The 17,003-nt window shown below is 37.6% G+C and overlaps 1 protein-coding gene across 1 annotated transcript in view; it reads left to right on the top strand.

Annotated features, from left to right (window-relative positions):
• crb (crumbs) overlaps positions 1-17,003 on the top strand; it is a 625,965-nt gene that overhangs the window by 352,771 nt on the left and 256,191 nt on the right. Inside the window, exons 4-5 of the mRNA XM_067138875.2 lie at positions 3,669-3,858; positions 15,664-15,789. Of these exons, the coding sequence (XP_066994976.2) occupies positions 3,669-3,858; positions 15,664-15,789 (316 nt within the window). The remainder of the gene's footprint in view (positions 1-3,668; positions 3,859-15,663; positions 15,790-17,003) is intronic.

Raw genomic sequence — 17,003 nt, 5'->3', positions numbered from 1 at the left:
TAAAGTATCAATTATTTTTTGAGCCATTGTACCGGTATATGTATTAATCAAATCAAAGGAAGGATGAGATAGGACCAATATGATAGAAAATATCTCCGCAATTACTACCAATGTCACAATAAAATTGCAGACACCATTCCATTAGCCAATGTAAAAGCTGTTCCTTCTTCCTTATGAACAGTTTCTTCAAGGAAATCGACCACTGCCGGTAACATGTCTCGGAAAATCAATACACCATCGTGCCTTTCTTCCTACCGAGTCTCACAAAGTCACTTCAGTCTTTTGACTTTGCTTTCAGGGCGGTTCTTTCCTTTTAATGATTCTCCAACAAAATTGCAGCGTCTTTTATTGTTCCGAATACATTTATTTCCGGTACAGCACAAACTTTAGAAATTGATAGATACAGGCAGTGATTAACATTGTAGTTGTACATGGTTGTTATCTGAAGATACGCGCCTTTATCCTGCTATGTTTTCCTTCCATATTTGCTCCACCGTCATCTGCCTGGCCCCTTACGTCTTGAATTGACAAGCCAATGCTGTGCTCCAGGATGAGGAAATCAGACAGAAGCACTACATGGACATGATTAGTGAAATGCTCCAAACAGTCGGGAGTAAGCAAGTTCAGGATATAGAAAGGGAACGGGTGGCATAACTTACAGGGATGCTGTAGTGTGCTGTAGTAGAAACGGAAAGGGAATGTCTAGGATGCTTTGATGCTTGTTGTTAAGGGGCACAATATCTAGGTCATCGGCCCGAATGACAACTGAGTGTAAAGATGGGAAAATACGAACTTTTTAGAGGAATGAGCGAAGTGAGAGCAGCTTGTGAACTCAGAAAGAAGGCACATCAGAAAAGGCTCCAGAGAAGGACTGATGCATACAGGGAATTGTACATAGATGAAGGAAATAAATAGTTGTTGAATCCAGGAAGAAGTCGTGGGAAGATTTTGTTAATAACCTGGAAGAACTGGGTCAAGCAGCAGGGAAACATTTCTGCATGGTCGTTTGAGCACGTAACAATATAAATAAAACATTGTATTTAATGTAATATACCGGTAATGTATGTACTGTATGTATTTTTGTTCAACATCTCCTAAACCACATGGTGCATGTCAACAAAACTTGGTACAAATATGACTTATTCTTATGTTTCTACTGTTTTTCTGGTATTCTGAAAACCTATGGGGTCGCAGGGGCGATTGTGTCGCACATGTGGATTTGACCATGTTTTACGGCCGGATACCCTTCCTGATGCCAACCCTATCTGGAGGGATGGAATCACTGTGGTAGTCCGACTCGTTGGCTGAATGGTCAGCGTACTGGCCTTCGGTTCAGAGGGTCCCGGGCTCGATTCCTGGCCGGGTCGGGGATTTCGACCTTCATTAGTTAATTCCAGTGGCCTGGGCTGGGTGTTTGTGCTGTCCCCAACATCCCTGCAACTCACACACCACACATAACAGGCAGTTACCTACACATGGCAGATGCTGCCCACTCCCATTGGAGGGTCTGCCTTACAAGGGCTGACTCAGCTAAAAATAGCCACACGCATTTTTTAAAAATCTGTGGTGGTTATTGTGGTATGTTGTCTGAATAATAATAATAATAATAATAATAATAATAATAATAATAATAATAATAATAATAATAATGTTATTTGCTTTACGTCCCACTACTTTTTAAGGTCTTCGGAGACGTCGAGCTGCCGGAATTTAGTCCCGCAGGAGTTCTTTTACGTGCCGGTAAATCTACCGACACGGGGCTGTCGTATTTGAGCACCTTCAAATACCACCGGACTGAGCCAGGATCGAACCTGCCAAGTTGGGGTTAGAAGGCCAGCGCCTTAACCGTCTGAGCCACTCAGCCCGGCACTGAATATGAAGAGGAAAGTGTTGGGACAAACACAAACATCCACTCTCCGAGCCAGAAGAATTAATCAGACGCGATTAAAATCTCCGACCCGGCCGGGAATTGAACCCGGGACCCTGTGAATCGATGGCCTCAACGCTTGGTACACATGCAACTTTCTATATGAAGAAAAAAAAAAAAAAACAACTGAGGTAAGACACCCCTAGCACTTCTAGGGGTGGGGTTGAGGAGGGGCTGACATATAAAAAAAAACATGGAGAGTGAGAAGGGGTGATGGCCAAATTGGCCGGGTATGTTCCAGCATAACTCTCAACCAAACTTGGTACAAATATGACTTGCTATCTGGAAAAAAAAAATACTATTGGAGTAAGATACCCCTAGCACCCGTAGGAGGTTACATGTAAAAATAATAAAAAACTATGGACATTAGTGTCGAATCCATAGTTTTCAGGGTTGTTCAGATGAATTGTGACACTTTTGATGCCATTTAAGTCCAAGTTCAGCAGTTAGAAATCACTTAAACAGATAGCATTAATAAGAAATATTATCAGACCTGTGTTCATCTGCAGTAAGTTTGGAAAACTAACTACAAGGAGGCTACCAATCAACTCCGAATCTACTTATTTAATTTAGTCTTTTGAGTTGGGTAATGGTAGAAAATTAACACTCTTAGCTTTGGACGTAGATGAAAATTCCCAACTGCAGCATTTACACAGTACGGCACTTTTGTACATCCTTGTCAAACATCCTGAATAATATTGAGATTAGTGGCGAAGTCAGACAAGATTAGTGGCCAAGTTACACATCTAGCTCCTGTACTTTGTTCATCTTAAAAATTAAGAATAGTGTAGGTTAATGATACAAAGGGCAACAAACTGTCCATTTAGATCATAACATTCAAAGACATTGAGCAGGTCTACAGAAAAGTATGTTATTGTTGTGGAGTGAAGTGTAGTGAGTGGTGTGAGAGCTGCAGGAATGTTGCAGAGAGAACAAAAACATAGTTACTGGGGTACAAGAATTACCATATAGGCCTACAATTCATTCACATGACTCCAAAGACCAGAATGCTGACCCTTCAGTCTAGAAGTTACAGCAGACAATGTGGTTATTGAGTGTGTAAATCTTTATGCCTAGTCTCAGACTAAACCTTTTTTAAAGAGGGATAATTTTTGGCACACAGTACCTTGAACAATAAATAAATTGTTGGGAAACAGTGTTCATTTTCAGAGGTATATGGGTAGGTATATAACACAGGGAACAGAAGGTAGTTCCTTGTTGAATGCTTTTCAGATAACTGAAAATGTATCTTATATTGTAGATATCCATGCTGTTGACTGCATTGGTGGTGGTGTAATAATAGACATTCCTAAATGATAACCAACTAGGCCAGAATTTGATCATATTGTTTTAACCAATTCCATTACTAAACTGATTATACACTAAATTAATACTGATGTTGAGACTGAGTCGCTAAGTCTCTCTATTTTCCTGAAGCGAATGTTAAAAATACCTTATTTTTACAGAGATTGAACCATCAGGCACTTCCTGCTGTTTATAGTGACTTGAATTTGAACCATGGCAGCCTGTGGTGACCATTTTGAGTGGAGATTTTCCTCATCAGAAAAGTGCCAGTGCCCTCCTCCTCTGTCTTTCTTTGTCTGTCTGACCTTATTACCTTGACGTGTATAGGGAATGACTCACCTATTCTAAGATCCTTTTTGGTTTAAAAAATCCTTAATTTGTTGTAAATGTTTTGTGGACAGTGGTAATCATCTTAGTGTTCATTGATTCTTTCCAGGTGGTTGCCAATTCAACATACAACACAGAATTAATGACGAACCCTGAGTTATTCAGTGAAAATTCAACTCTGTACATAGGGAAAGGTTTCATTGGCTGTATCCTGGAGGGTCCTAACATTGTGTTCAACAGACCTGGCTTGGAGGCATATAACGTTGATTGGGGACAATGTCCTCTTAATACTAGAGGCTGTAAGTGGTGTTATGTTACTTACAATCGATGCATGTTTTATTCAAAGCAGTGGCTCTCAAGGCCAGTTTGTTATATTCATAAATTCTGTGTCACAAAACAAGATATTTTCGTGTCATATCTTTATGACAAAAATTTTCTTCCATTTTTTAATAACTTATATTCCGTTCTATTTCCTTCATCAGCACTTCTGCCAGTAACAAATGAATGATCAGTGGTAGTAAATTGTAGTACATAGCATATTTACTATTAAAATCAGAGTATAGTCATGTTCTTACACCTGCAATGTGCAACAATAACACTAATAATAATAATAATAATAATAATAATAATAATAATAATAATAATAATAATAATAATCCTTATGGGTTCCTCTATTTGACATTTAATTATTTTGTTGCATATTTAAAGTTACATCTTTTCATCCTTCTCTCTTTTACTTTTATTTTTCATGCTCTTTCTTCTTTTCTTTCTCTCTTTATTCATGGTCAGAAATTATTTGCCAATGCTTAATGGGCAGATACAGTTTTTGAGGATTGGTTTAAGAATGGCTTGTTGTTGTTTAAGCCACCAGTCCATAGACGGGTTTGATACAGCACTCCATGCCACAGTATGCTGTGCTAACCCTCTCATTTCTACGTATGTAACTGCTGCGTCCTACATCTGCTCTAATCTGCTTGTCATATTCATACCTTGGTCTACACTTACCGTTCTAACCCCCTACGCTTCCTTCAAAAACCAACTGAACAAGTCGTGGGTGTCTTTAAGATGTGTCCTATACTTCTATCTCTTCTCCTTGTCAAATTTAGCCAAATCAATCTCCTCTCAGCAATTTGCTTCTGTATCTCTTTATTCATGATTCAATCCATACATTTCACCTTCAGTATTCTTCTGTAACACTCACTACATTTCAAAAGCTTATTTTTTCTTTCTTTCTGAACTAGTTATCATCCATGTTTCACTTCCTTACGCTCCAGACGAAAGTCTTTAAAAACATCTTTCTAATTCTTATATCAATGTTCAAAGTGAGCAAATTTCTTGTCTTAAGAAAGTTCTTCCTTGCTTGTGCTAGTCTGCATGTTATGTCCTCTTTACTTCTGCCATTGTTAGTTATTTTACTACCCAAGTAACAATATTCATATACTTCATTTAAAACTTCATTTCTTAATCTAATATTTCCTGCATCGCCTGACTTTGTTCGACTGCACTCCATTACTTTTGTTTTTGACTTATTTATTTTCATTTTGTACTCCTTACCAAGGACTCCGTCCATACCATTCAGCAATTCAGCTATCACATACTAATGGAAAAATAATATTTCTGTGATTTGAATAGCGTAACTTGAGAGCCACTACTTACAATATTTTGCTACACATAACTCTGCTTGGTAGTTATAAGTAGTGCAGGAGAGTGATATAGTGATGGAACAAGTGAAAAGAGACTTGAGATTTGCACAAATCAGTTCAGTGATTACAGTAATTAAAGTAAGGCAGTACTTTGCAACAACACCCTGTATGGATTAAGTAAGTATTTTAAAAAATAGTATTGTTTCCCGTATCCTTGTGATCACCCTCAATTGTGGCCGAATGTCTCTTTTGTTGAGAATGAATAAAAAATGGATCATTATTTATATAAATGATGTGAATAAAGAACTGTAATCACAGATAAGGCTTTTTGCAGATGATGTTATTCTGTATAGAGTCATAAATAAGTTACAGGATTGTGAGCGACTGGAAAAAGACCTCACCAGTGTTGTGAGGTGGACAGCAGACAATGGTATGATGGTAAATTGAATGAAAAGTTAGATTGTAAGTTTCACTAAGATGAAAAGTCGTGTCAGTTTTAATTACTGTGTTTATAGGGTGAAAGTACCTCACAGGGATCACTGTAAGTACCTAGTTTTATCTTCATTAAAGTAATTACGTTAACGTGGTTGTAAATAAAGGTTACAGATCTCTTCATGATTATCAGGGTGTTTAGGGGTTATAGGAAGGATGTGAAGCAGAGGGCATGTAAAATATTTAAAATGGAAAATCACAACTCAGCTGTTTGGGTTATGTGTAGAACTAGGACTTATGACTGAAGATTAGTAGTCTTGTAAAACTGCAAACTTGCTTTGTTTTTTATTTTCTGCTCACTAGGCATTTTTTTATTTAGGAGTTGTATTTTAACGAAATGGTTTGGCTAGAATTAAGAAACAAAACAAATGAACAAACTCCATGATGCTGCAGCCCTGATGGGCCTTGCCCTACAAAGCGACTGCTGCACAGCCTGACTGCCTGCAGATTACGAGATGATTCATGGTCATCACAGTGGGTAATCTTGCCCATTATTCTTGGCTTTCTAGACTGGGGTCTCTATCTTAGCTTCAGTTAGCCCCTCAGTTGTTCTCATATAGGCTGAGTAAACTTCAAACAAGCCCCCAGATCCAGGTAAAATTCCTTGCCCTAACTGGGAATCGAATCCAGGGTCTCTGGGTAAGAGTAAAACTGCAGGTCCAGTGAATGAAAAAAGCTATTTTGTTCAATTGTATGATTCTTGCTCTTTTATTTTTCAGAAGATGTAATCCATTCTCTTCCATTTAATCATGCAGACAAAATGATACTTTTCTGTTTACAAAATGTACATGTTTATATGACATACATACAAGATTCAAAATTGAAATTGCATCATGAAGAAGGAATAGGTCTATTGCGTTGAGATACACATTGCCATGTAGTTCCTTAAATTATACTGGTTTTGGGCCAGTCGAATTGTTTATACAACTCTCCCCATGTGGTGAACCATCTCAACAATGCAGAACACATTGTAGCTTAGTTAACTTGCTATCTGGAAAGTGAAGTGATTTCTCTGTCGGACATGCCTTAATGACAGAGAACTATTCCAATTTGAGGCTTGGATGATTGGTGTGTATGAGTGGATTATCTCTTAAGGACTGTAGCTACATTTTAGTTTGTACAGCTATGGTACAGTGTGTATGGCAGCAGTGATAAAAAAGGAAGGCGCACATGTGTGTAGACCTGTCACAGGACCAGCCTAATGAACGAACGTCTTTGGCAAACAATTTGTACTCATTGAGTACTTAGGAGTTGCTTTTTAGCAAGCTAATGCTGCTTGCACCTATCGCTGATTTCCCAGAAGTATTTACATTATGTTTTCACACTTCCTTGGCCTGTTCATTCATCTGATTTGTCGCCTATTGAGTATTTGTGGGACCCGTTAGGATTCCAGTTTCCTCCATGTCAAAGTTTTCACAATTTGGAGCATAATTTTGCTAACACTGCGGGTAAATCTGAAGCCGACCCTGTGGTCTAGCTGTAGTGTCTCTTACCTGGAAGCCCTGGGTTTAATTCCTAGCCAGATCAGGAATTTTTACCTGGATCTGAGGGCTGGTCTGAGGTCAACTCATTGTATTTGAGAACAATCGAGTAGCTTTCTGATGATGTGATAGCAGCCCCAATCTAGAAAGCCAAGAATAATGGGAGAGGGGATTTGTTGCCCTCGCCATGCATCACCTTGTAATCTACAGGCCTTTGGGCTGAGCAGCAGTCACTTCATAAGACAAGACATATCAGGGTTGGGTTGTATTATAGCACCATGGCAAAATTTACCGCAGGTTAACATATCGTCCCCCCTCTCTAGCAAACTAACAAATCTGCAAATTGTCAGAAAATTAGGAGAGCTGAAAGAAGTTGTGATTACTTATATCAAATAAATTTTTATATTTAATGATACAGGCAGCCAAAATGAAATTCTGGAGGACTATGATACAGAAGAGTAGAAGAGACAAAATAAGGAATGAGAAAATCCGGGAAGAAATTGGAGTGGAAAAAATGAATGATAGAATAGAGAAGAGCCGACTAAGATGGTTTGGGCACATAAAGCGAATGAGCGACGAAAGAATGCCAAAAAAGGTGATGGAAATGCAAATCCAAGGAAGGAGAGGCTGTGGACGACCACGATTGAGATGGAAGGATACCATCCAACGCAGCATTATAGAAAGAAACCTGGACTGGGACACAGTGTTCGAGGAGGAGTGGTGGAAAGACTGAAGAAAGTGGAGAGGAACCATATTTGCCCCTAGCCGGCTACAGCTGGATAAAGGGAAATGATGATGGTGATGATGATGATGATGATGATGATGATGATGATGATGATGATGATGATGATGAATGATTGGTTTTATGTGTTAGCCATACAGAATGAGTTGCAGATGTGAGACTTTGTCAGAGGGTAGATGTTATATGAATAGCACACAATCTAGACCAAAACTTCAGAACTACAGATTGCCTAGCTTGTCACTTTTGCTAGTTTGCCATAGTGGGGAGAATGACGCCTGTTTGATTTCTTGCCAGGTCATATCAATACATGTATCCAGGCACGAAGTGGTGATCTTAGCTGGGCTGAACTTTGTCCTCTGCAATGATGTCTTAATCACTTCTTTCTTTTGCTTGTGCCATCACATTGATAATATTTTGTTTGAATCCAATGGTTTCTTCTGATGTGCAATTTAAAAAAAATGTCAGTGAGTGTTTTTCACACTGTTTTATTGGTTGTATTATGTTTGTGAGCATTGAAATTTGTAGATTGGTTAGACTAAAAGTTAGTAGTAAATTTGAGGTTCGTAAATAACATACATCTATGTTGCCATTAATGCTTTCATGGCCCATACTTATAGACATGATAGTGTATAGATTTTGGGCTTATGCCATGTCTAGGCAAAATAAGGTGAAATTCTTAACATTTCGCAGAGAACTGTGCTCTGCGTCCTCAGAAGAAATCTCGACCATCCACGAGAAAAGCTTCTTAAAAATTGACACTTTGAATTTGGAACGTTATAATAGAAGTGGAAATGATATGTTCATTCGCCACCAGATGGCCCCCAGGATGTGGCACAACGCTAGCGTTTGAAGCGGAAGTGAAACGTTAAGAATTTCACCTTATTTTTCTTGACACGGCATAAACCCAAAATCTATATGCTATCATGTCTATAACATACATCTATTTAGAGATTGCTGTTATTGAACTGTGTTAGACTTGTTATATTGTTTACACATTTTTATAATTTGAAGAAGTATATACCATTAAATTAAAATTGCCAGATAGATTCAGTCTTATACCATCTCATTTGTAATAAGTTCCTTTTCACTTGTTCCAGTTATTGAATTATTTTGCTTTTGCTTTAGCTACTTATTCCTTTTGTCAACTTACATAAGCAGTGTTTGCTTTTGATAAATAGACAAGGTGTCTCAATTCTTGAGCAGGATGAATTTGTGGTAAGTATGCTGATAATTTTATGTTCAAGTAATTTTTGAAGCACAGTATCATGATTTGATGAAATAATTGGCTAACTATGACCCGACTCCTTAATGAAATGAAGTGTCTTGGTATAAGTCATGTAAATAGAGATTAAAAAAAACAAAACAGAATACCAATAAATTATTATTATTCCTATAACTGAAACACTATATATGTAAATAATTAACTGGTGATGAGACGAGTTTGTGGGCATAATTTAAATTTCCGTGGTTCTAAGTGACATCAGCTTACCAATTTTATTCTTTTGGATGCTGTCAGTATGAAGAGATATAGGGCTGATTACCTAGATTTAAATAATAATGAAATCAGTCAGTCAGTCAGTCAGTCAGTCTGTCTCAAAAGGTAAAAACAATCCACACTTTTGAAGATTTAGGGCCCAATGGAGAATTTTTTAAAAATTTTTGTATTCTTATAATACATTGCATTCTGGAGAATCAAACCACATCCACACCAGGTATTTTGGTTCTTATAGCCGGCTGGTCCTATATACTGAACACTCTCTCATAGAACATAGAATGAAATCGCTTTAAAGCAATTCATTTGATTGCGTTATAATGAACTAAAGAATTTCCAGTACCTTACAAAAAATTTTAACTGTATACCAGCTCTCCTGCCATTCTTTATTCTCTGGCAGTTCCAGGAATCTAACCTGGGCCTCCAAGGATGGTAGCTAATAGCGCTAACCATTTCACTGCGGAGGTGGACTAAATACCCACCGATAAGAAACTTAAGTAAGTCGTAGATTTCTGAGACTCCTATATTAAGTGAACATAATGAATTGAAATTGACCCCTATTTGGCCTGTCAGTCATAACTGATGTACAACATATCAGTAGAATTTTCTTTTCTTTTTGCTTGAAATAGCAGTTCCTTGCATGTTTATGTATTAAATTTTCAGATTCTGTAGCATCATTTTGACTGTGTTGTCTCTAGTACCATCAATTGGACAATTGTTGACAGCTATTTCTGCCATAGTTTTGTCAATAAGCTTCAAATCTTCATTTTTGTTGCAGCATGGCAAGTGTTCAAGTACAGTCAGAAACTCTTCCACGTTTACATTTTGCAAAATTTGTGTCAGTTTTTCCAGTGTATGAATCTCTGAAACCAGAATGGATGAAACCATTCTGCATGGTCTTTCTCTCCATCTCATGCCAACTCTCTGCTTCAAACTGTGTTGTTTGTAAAACAGTCAAACTTTTCTAATCTCCTTTATTACTGGTGATAATGACAGAAAATTTGATAGCTTTCAGTGTGTAGTCTACTAGTTAGATTTTTTAATGCTACCCTTAGCCATCAACGAAGGTTGTTGTTAAGTGGTAAGATATCTAATTGAATATAATGACAAAGGTATGCAAAGGTATATGCAAGGGTGTGATGCAATATTATTGAGAAACAGTACAATCATTCTATTGTTCCAGTGTAGTTCATTTTTTCAATTCTGTAACCAATCTAGGAAGTCACATCCAATCATTGTTACTAGAATTGTGGTCTATGAGTGAAGTGTAATGTTAAAATTCATTGAAACAGCATGGTTTTGCATGTTTCACACTTATCAAAAGTTTCCACAGCATAACAGAATCATATGATCCATAGCCTTCTTTAAGCCCTTCAAATTGGTATGTCTTGAAAAGACAAAGGCAAACCCATTCTATCCATATTGTAAGTACCATTAGTAGAGTTTTTCTAATCTCCAGTTCTCAGGGGTTTCTCAGTATCAACTCTGTTCTCTCAATGTGTTTTTGTATATTATTTGTACTTGTACTTTTCAGTATAATAAAGGCCTATCTCCAACTGTGAATCCATGGTGACCTATGTTCTTAGCTAATTCCTCTGCCTTTCATTTCACTACTGGATAACTGACCTGTTTACCTCCAGTGACTGCAATAGCAAACCATTTGTTTAGAGGCTATTGTACATCTATGTCTTGGTCAATCCTTTCCTTCTTTTGCAACTCCAGTCATTCTTGGAGTTGTAGCTATACCAAATATATGTTAGTGTTCTAGTATTTCCAGAGGGATCTGTTCTGTAATTTATAGTATGTATAATACTTAACTAATTGTACATACTATATATAGGGCACATGTGCAAGTGTGTGTAGGTAAGACAGTACTTCTCTTCATAGAAATCTCAATAGTGCTTATAGCATCAATTAAATTTCAGTGTTCAGCTCCTTTTTCCCCCTAATATATTCTGTTATGATATATGATTTCTGACACAACTAATAAATAATTTCTTGCCATGTAACCTGTAAAATCAACAACTCTAAATTTACTGGCATTTAATAGCAGTTGTTGGGTAGCGGGCTTCTTGTCCTGCAATACCATATTTTAAAAATTTTACTTTTAGCTAAACGGAAATTTCTGTCTTTATTTGATGCTGTCCCCACTTTCACTAACATTGAATCATTTGAGTAACTGTGATAATGTTTTGTAGTGCAATCCATCACTGTTCAGTGATTCTCTGAACTCACAATTGTTTTTTTCTTTTCCGATTTGTTTTACGTTGCTCCGACATAGACAGGTCTTATGGTGACAATTTGCTAGGAAAGGGCTAGGACTGGGAAGGAAGCAACCATTGCCTTAATTAATGTGTGAAAATGGGAAGCCACAGAAAACCATTTTCAGGGCTGCCGACTGTGGATCCGAACCCACTATCTCCCTAATGCAAGCCAACATCTGTGTGACCCAAACCACATAACTCGCTTGATGAACTCATAGTTATCTCACTAAGTTTACAAAAGGAGTATTTCATTACCCCACCTATTCAGTACCATTAATTAATTAATTAATGTTATTGAATTGTATTGAGATAGCTGTTTTCAATACGCAAGGATGAGGGTAATGGTTTGAACTCATAGTTATTGTGCACTCTATTTGCATTTCCCTCTGAGTGTGGATTACCACTTTTGCTGCTAATTGTGATCGTATAGAAACCTGTTGCACAAAAGTGATGGGCTGATCAATTTTGTTGTTTTGATTCCCAAAACACACCACCACCACCACCACCACCACCACCACCACCACCACCACCACCACCACAGTGAGAGTATGAAGAGAAAGAACTTGCTGGTGATGAATATATTTGTTTTCATAACTTGTAAAGAGTTGTTAGATTTTTGCAAGGTTTGTAAACTGCTCGAGATCAGGTTATTGTTTCCTAAATTTGACCTGCTGGGGAAGCAAATTTCAAGCATCACAATACAAATGTTATGATTATGTCTCTAACATCCTGTTTGATGTTAACATTCAAAATTTGCTGAGAGAAACTCCGGGCTCAGAAATTGAGAGAGCACAGTTTGGCCACTTTCACCATCAACAATGTCCATAGGAATGTGTGGCTCTTAGAGTGGAGTGACTTGTAGTAGATGGCCAACCAGCCCTAGAAAGACTCTAATCAAGACAAAGAGCCTGTGTTAGAAAGGACCTGGACTATATTGATGTTGATGACCAAGATAGAAGCAAGTGGAGGAGGACAACCAGAAAAGCTGACTACACTTAAAATAAGGAAAATTAAGAATAAGAATATAGAAATTTTTATGTTATATGGTCATTAATTATCATCCATGTTTCACTTTCATAGAATGCCACATTCCTGACAAAAGTCTTTCTAATTTCTATATCAATGTTTGAAGTGAGTACATTTCTTTTCTTAACAAAGGCCCTTCTTGCTTGTGTTAGTCCGCATGTTAGGCCTATGTCCTTACTTCTGCCATTGTGAGTTATTCTACTACCCAAGTGATAAAATTAATCTACTTTCTTTAAGACTTCATTTCTTAATCTAATATTTCCTCTATCACCTGGCTTCGTTTGACTGCACTCCATTGCTTTTGTTTTGGACTTACTTATTTTCATCTTGTATTCCATCCCCAAGACTCTTGTCCATACCACTCAGCAATTTCTCCAGATATTCTGCAGACTCAGATAAAATAAGAATATCATCGGCAAATCTCAAGAGTTTTGATTTCCTCTCCTTGGATTGTGAATTCAAGAAACATCTTTTCTTTCCGTTATTTGAAATCTGAATCGAAACATGCATATAGTTCTAATAAAACCCTCCGTTCAGTTCAGGATTTTAAAATGATGCTTACACCAGCATGCACTTCTGATTCACTGTTGTTGATAGGTGTTTCAGGTACCAGAATATTTTCTACTCCTATGATTTTTATTATGAATTAGTGTGTCAAGTATCAGTAGTTATCAGAACATGTATAAAACAGAGGAATGGCATGCTAGAAAAGAAACTTATCTAACTCCCCAGCTACTTTCAGCCAGTATTCAAGCAGGTACACAGCAGTGATCCCATCTGTCGGAGATGAGTGGCAGTAAAGGAGACAAAGAACATCGCAACAGACAGTAGCCACTGTAATGTTATTGTTGACCAGTATTTTGGTATTGTAGGCCTTCACATTTGGTTTTCCTCCAACTATCAGGCATCCAATGTAATGAAATGTAATGAATGTAATTCTATATAACTTTTGTTAAGTAGTATTTATCATTAGGACCACTCACATATTTGAGAATTAAATTAAATTAAATTAAATTAAATTTAAGGCCTTACCCTAAATTACTATTTCACTCAGCAAGCATAAACTTATTTATAGCCTTAAGTGTAGTGCCTTATTACCCAACATTAAATGCTGATTTTTGTTAAATTCTGTTCATTTTATCGTGAGACAGACAGACATGACAGAGATGACAGAAATGTAAAAATTGCATTTCCATCTTACTGTGCATGATCGATACAGAAATACCATTCTTTTTTAATTCTGAGCGATTTCTATATATATATATACAGTAGATGACGTGTAACACCAAGATATTTCATTTCATGGATTTGGGCTGTGATAATGCATTTGAATGAGATTTGTGTTGGTAGTATTAATACATATTAGGTAGAAGGTAGAATTCTTCTAGCACTGTTTGTAGTTAGGATTAGGGGAAAGTGACTAATGTGTAAGATTTAATTTGCCTTAAGTAAGTATATAGAATATGTTACTGACACACTATTCACCTTAGTTGCAATGCTTTTTTTGTATGTCTGATTGCACATTCACAATGGTATCCTTATTTTGCCTACATGCCCTTGCTAGCCACAAAGTGTTTTACTTAGTCCAATCCACTTTGGTAGTAGAAATGTAATTTGTAACTTACTGATATATGGGCAGTGGGATTTAAGACTTTAAAGTTCAAAATCATGTTTATTTCTACTGTGATTGTACTCTTGTTTTTCAGTAAATGGAGTATATTGAAAAATCATCACTAGTCCTTTTCCTCCCATGGCCTCATTTATTCTCAATTAAAGAATTTGGGAGGACAGAAAAAATTATACAAGGACTTTCTAAAATCTAATTTGGAAAAAGTACCAAACTGAATTCGGCCTTTTGAAGAATATTGCGTGTGATTGGCCAACATAGTGATATATTATCCACGGGGACCCATAACGTTTTGAACTATAGCAACAGAGGCACAAGTTCAATAAAAGAGATTGCAGAAAAGAACAAGAAAATCAGAAAACTGATCACCAGCTTCTACAAGGAGCTTTGTTACATTTGAAGTGCCAGCCTTGCAGCAGAGGTTGTAATTGTAGAATTGGTCTTTTTAGCCATCTGAAACCAAACCAAACCCCATGGCACTACAGCCCTGGAAGGGCCTTGGCCTACCAAGCGACCACTGCTCAGCCCGAAGGCCTGCCGATTACAAGATGTCGTGTGGTCAGCACGACGAATCCTCTTGGCCGTTATTCTTGGCTTTCTAGGGGCCGCTATCTCACCATCAGATAGCTCCTCAACTCTAATCACGTAGGCTAAGTGGACCTCAAACCAACCCTCAGGTCCAGGTAAAAATCCCTGACCTGGCCGGGAATTGAACCCAGGGCCTCCGGGTAAGAGACAGGCACGCTACCCCTACACCACGGGGCTGGCTTTTTAGCCATCTACGAACCCATAATCAGCAATGCTGATCCCCTTAGAAGTGATGCATACTTTAAATTTCTCTGTAAACCAGGTATTGTAGACTCCTGATTCTGATATAGTGTTCTGTGATGCTTCCTCTGATAGCTCAGATCTTAAAATAACATTGGTTCTGTTTTGAAAGATGAGCATGATTAGTGCAATGGCTTGGTTACTTTTTCAGCTGGGATGGTTTTACTTGTCCTAAAGGCCACAGTTCAAACCATCACAGATATACTTCGTACATATAGTATAATTCCAAGAATTCCAAGAAGTAAATTTCTTCTTAATATTTGCTTTCAATAGCAGTTCTCCCTGATAAGTCTGTCCTCTTGTATCTTCGTTGAAAAAAAAAAATCCTCCTTTTTCTCTGAGGGTTATATTTTATTTTAGCTTACTGCTAAGATAAAAAATTATGTATTTCAACTTTTGAGAGTAAACAAATTGGACAAAACACTTTTCACCCAGTGATGGAGTTCTTTGTTAGGCAAGGGCATGTTGGTGTTGGATACCCACGTGTGCTCACAGTATTGTTTTGGCAGGCACCATTGCTGACCACTGTTCTACTGAGCCTTGCATGCAGCACGGCGAATGCATATCGCTGTCAGAAAAGTACGAGTGCCACTGCTACCCGCGATACAGCGGCAAGAACTGCGAAACCGACAATGGTGAGAGCATGTTGGTGTTTTGTTTGTGTGTTTGTGTTTGGTGTTGGGTTTGTTTACTTAAATAGGAGATTGTAGTATTATAATTTTGTGAGATCTAAATATGTATGTTCTGTGTTAGTATGTAGTTGCAGTATAAGATAATACAAGGTGAAAGAGACACACATAAAGAGAGTTTCAACTTTTATGTCCTAACTTGCATTTTATTTTATAAATAGTATTTGAGTGACTGGACAATACTTTCACATTGTGAGTCTCTCAGTGCAGGAGATGAGAATAGTATCAAGCGAATGGACCAACAGTTGCTTTTGTTACAGGTACTTCTATCGCTGTTCATCTGTGTGGACATAGATATGGATGCAAGTCCTCAAGTACTTCGGTATTAATGGCCTATAAATATAACTAACGCACTTAAAAATTTAGCTTTTTACAAAGAAGTGTTACCGTTATCTTCATTAGTGCAATTGTAGGAGTTTCCAACATAAATAGAATTCTCTTTTGCCAGTGGTTTAATGTCTCACTAACATATGAAGGGTTTTTGATGACACAGTGATAGGAAAGGACTAGGATTAGGGAGGTAGCAGGTGTGGGCTTAATTAAAATACAGCCCTAGCATTTGCCAGGTGTGAAAATGGGAAACCATGGAAAACCATCTTCAGGGCTGTTGATGCAGGGATTGATGCAACTATCTTGGTTCAAGCTCACAGCCACATGATGCGAGCCATTAAGTTGACTTGCTGGTTAAATTAATAGATAGTGTTGTATTTCAGGCTTAGGCTGTGGTAGCATTTTAATGAGTGTCAATGTTTCGCCTACCATATGGCAAGTCTGGCTGTTCAGTAGAATTTACCTCTTCTTACATGAGCCTTCACTGTGCTGTTCAGTAGTTTGGACTTATAATACTGGAGCAAGTTGCTCCCTGTTTGTACTTTTACTGAATAACTTTTTCGTAAAGAGGTTTCTTATAAAAGAAGACCAACAAGGGAAACGTTTGGACCTCCCAATGACAATTGTCACAAAACTTTCTGGGGTGATCAAGCGAGAGATCAAAGTAACTGGTGTGAAGAGGAGCATTTCACAATCACCTACAACCTCTGAAACAAAAGTAACTATAACGTTTGCAGTTATAATATGCCAAAATACACTGTACCTGAGGGCCCTGATACCATCATGCGATACTGGTAGGTATTGAGGAGCCATCTGACAATGAGATGGCG

This window comes from Anabrus simplex, chromosome 1 (genome assembly GCF_040414725.1).
Source record: "Anabrus simplex isolate iqAnaSimp1 chromosome 1, ASM4041472v1, whole genome shotgun sequence".
Taxonomy (NCBI): domain Eukaryota; kingdom Metazoa; phylum Arthropoda; class Insecta; order Orthoptera; family Tettigoniidae; genus Anabrus; species Anabrus simplex.
The sequence above is the reverse complement of the archived record's forward strand: the minus strand, read 5'-3'. Positions and strand labels throughout refer to the sequence as shown.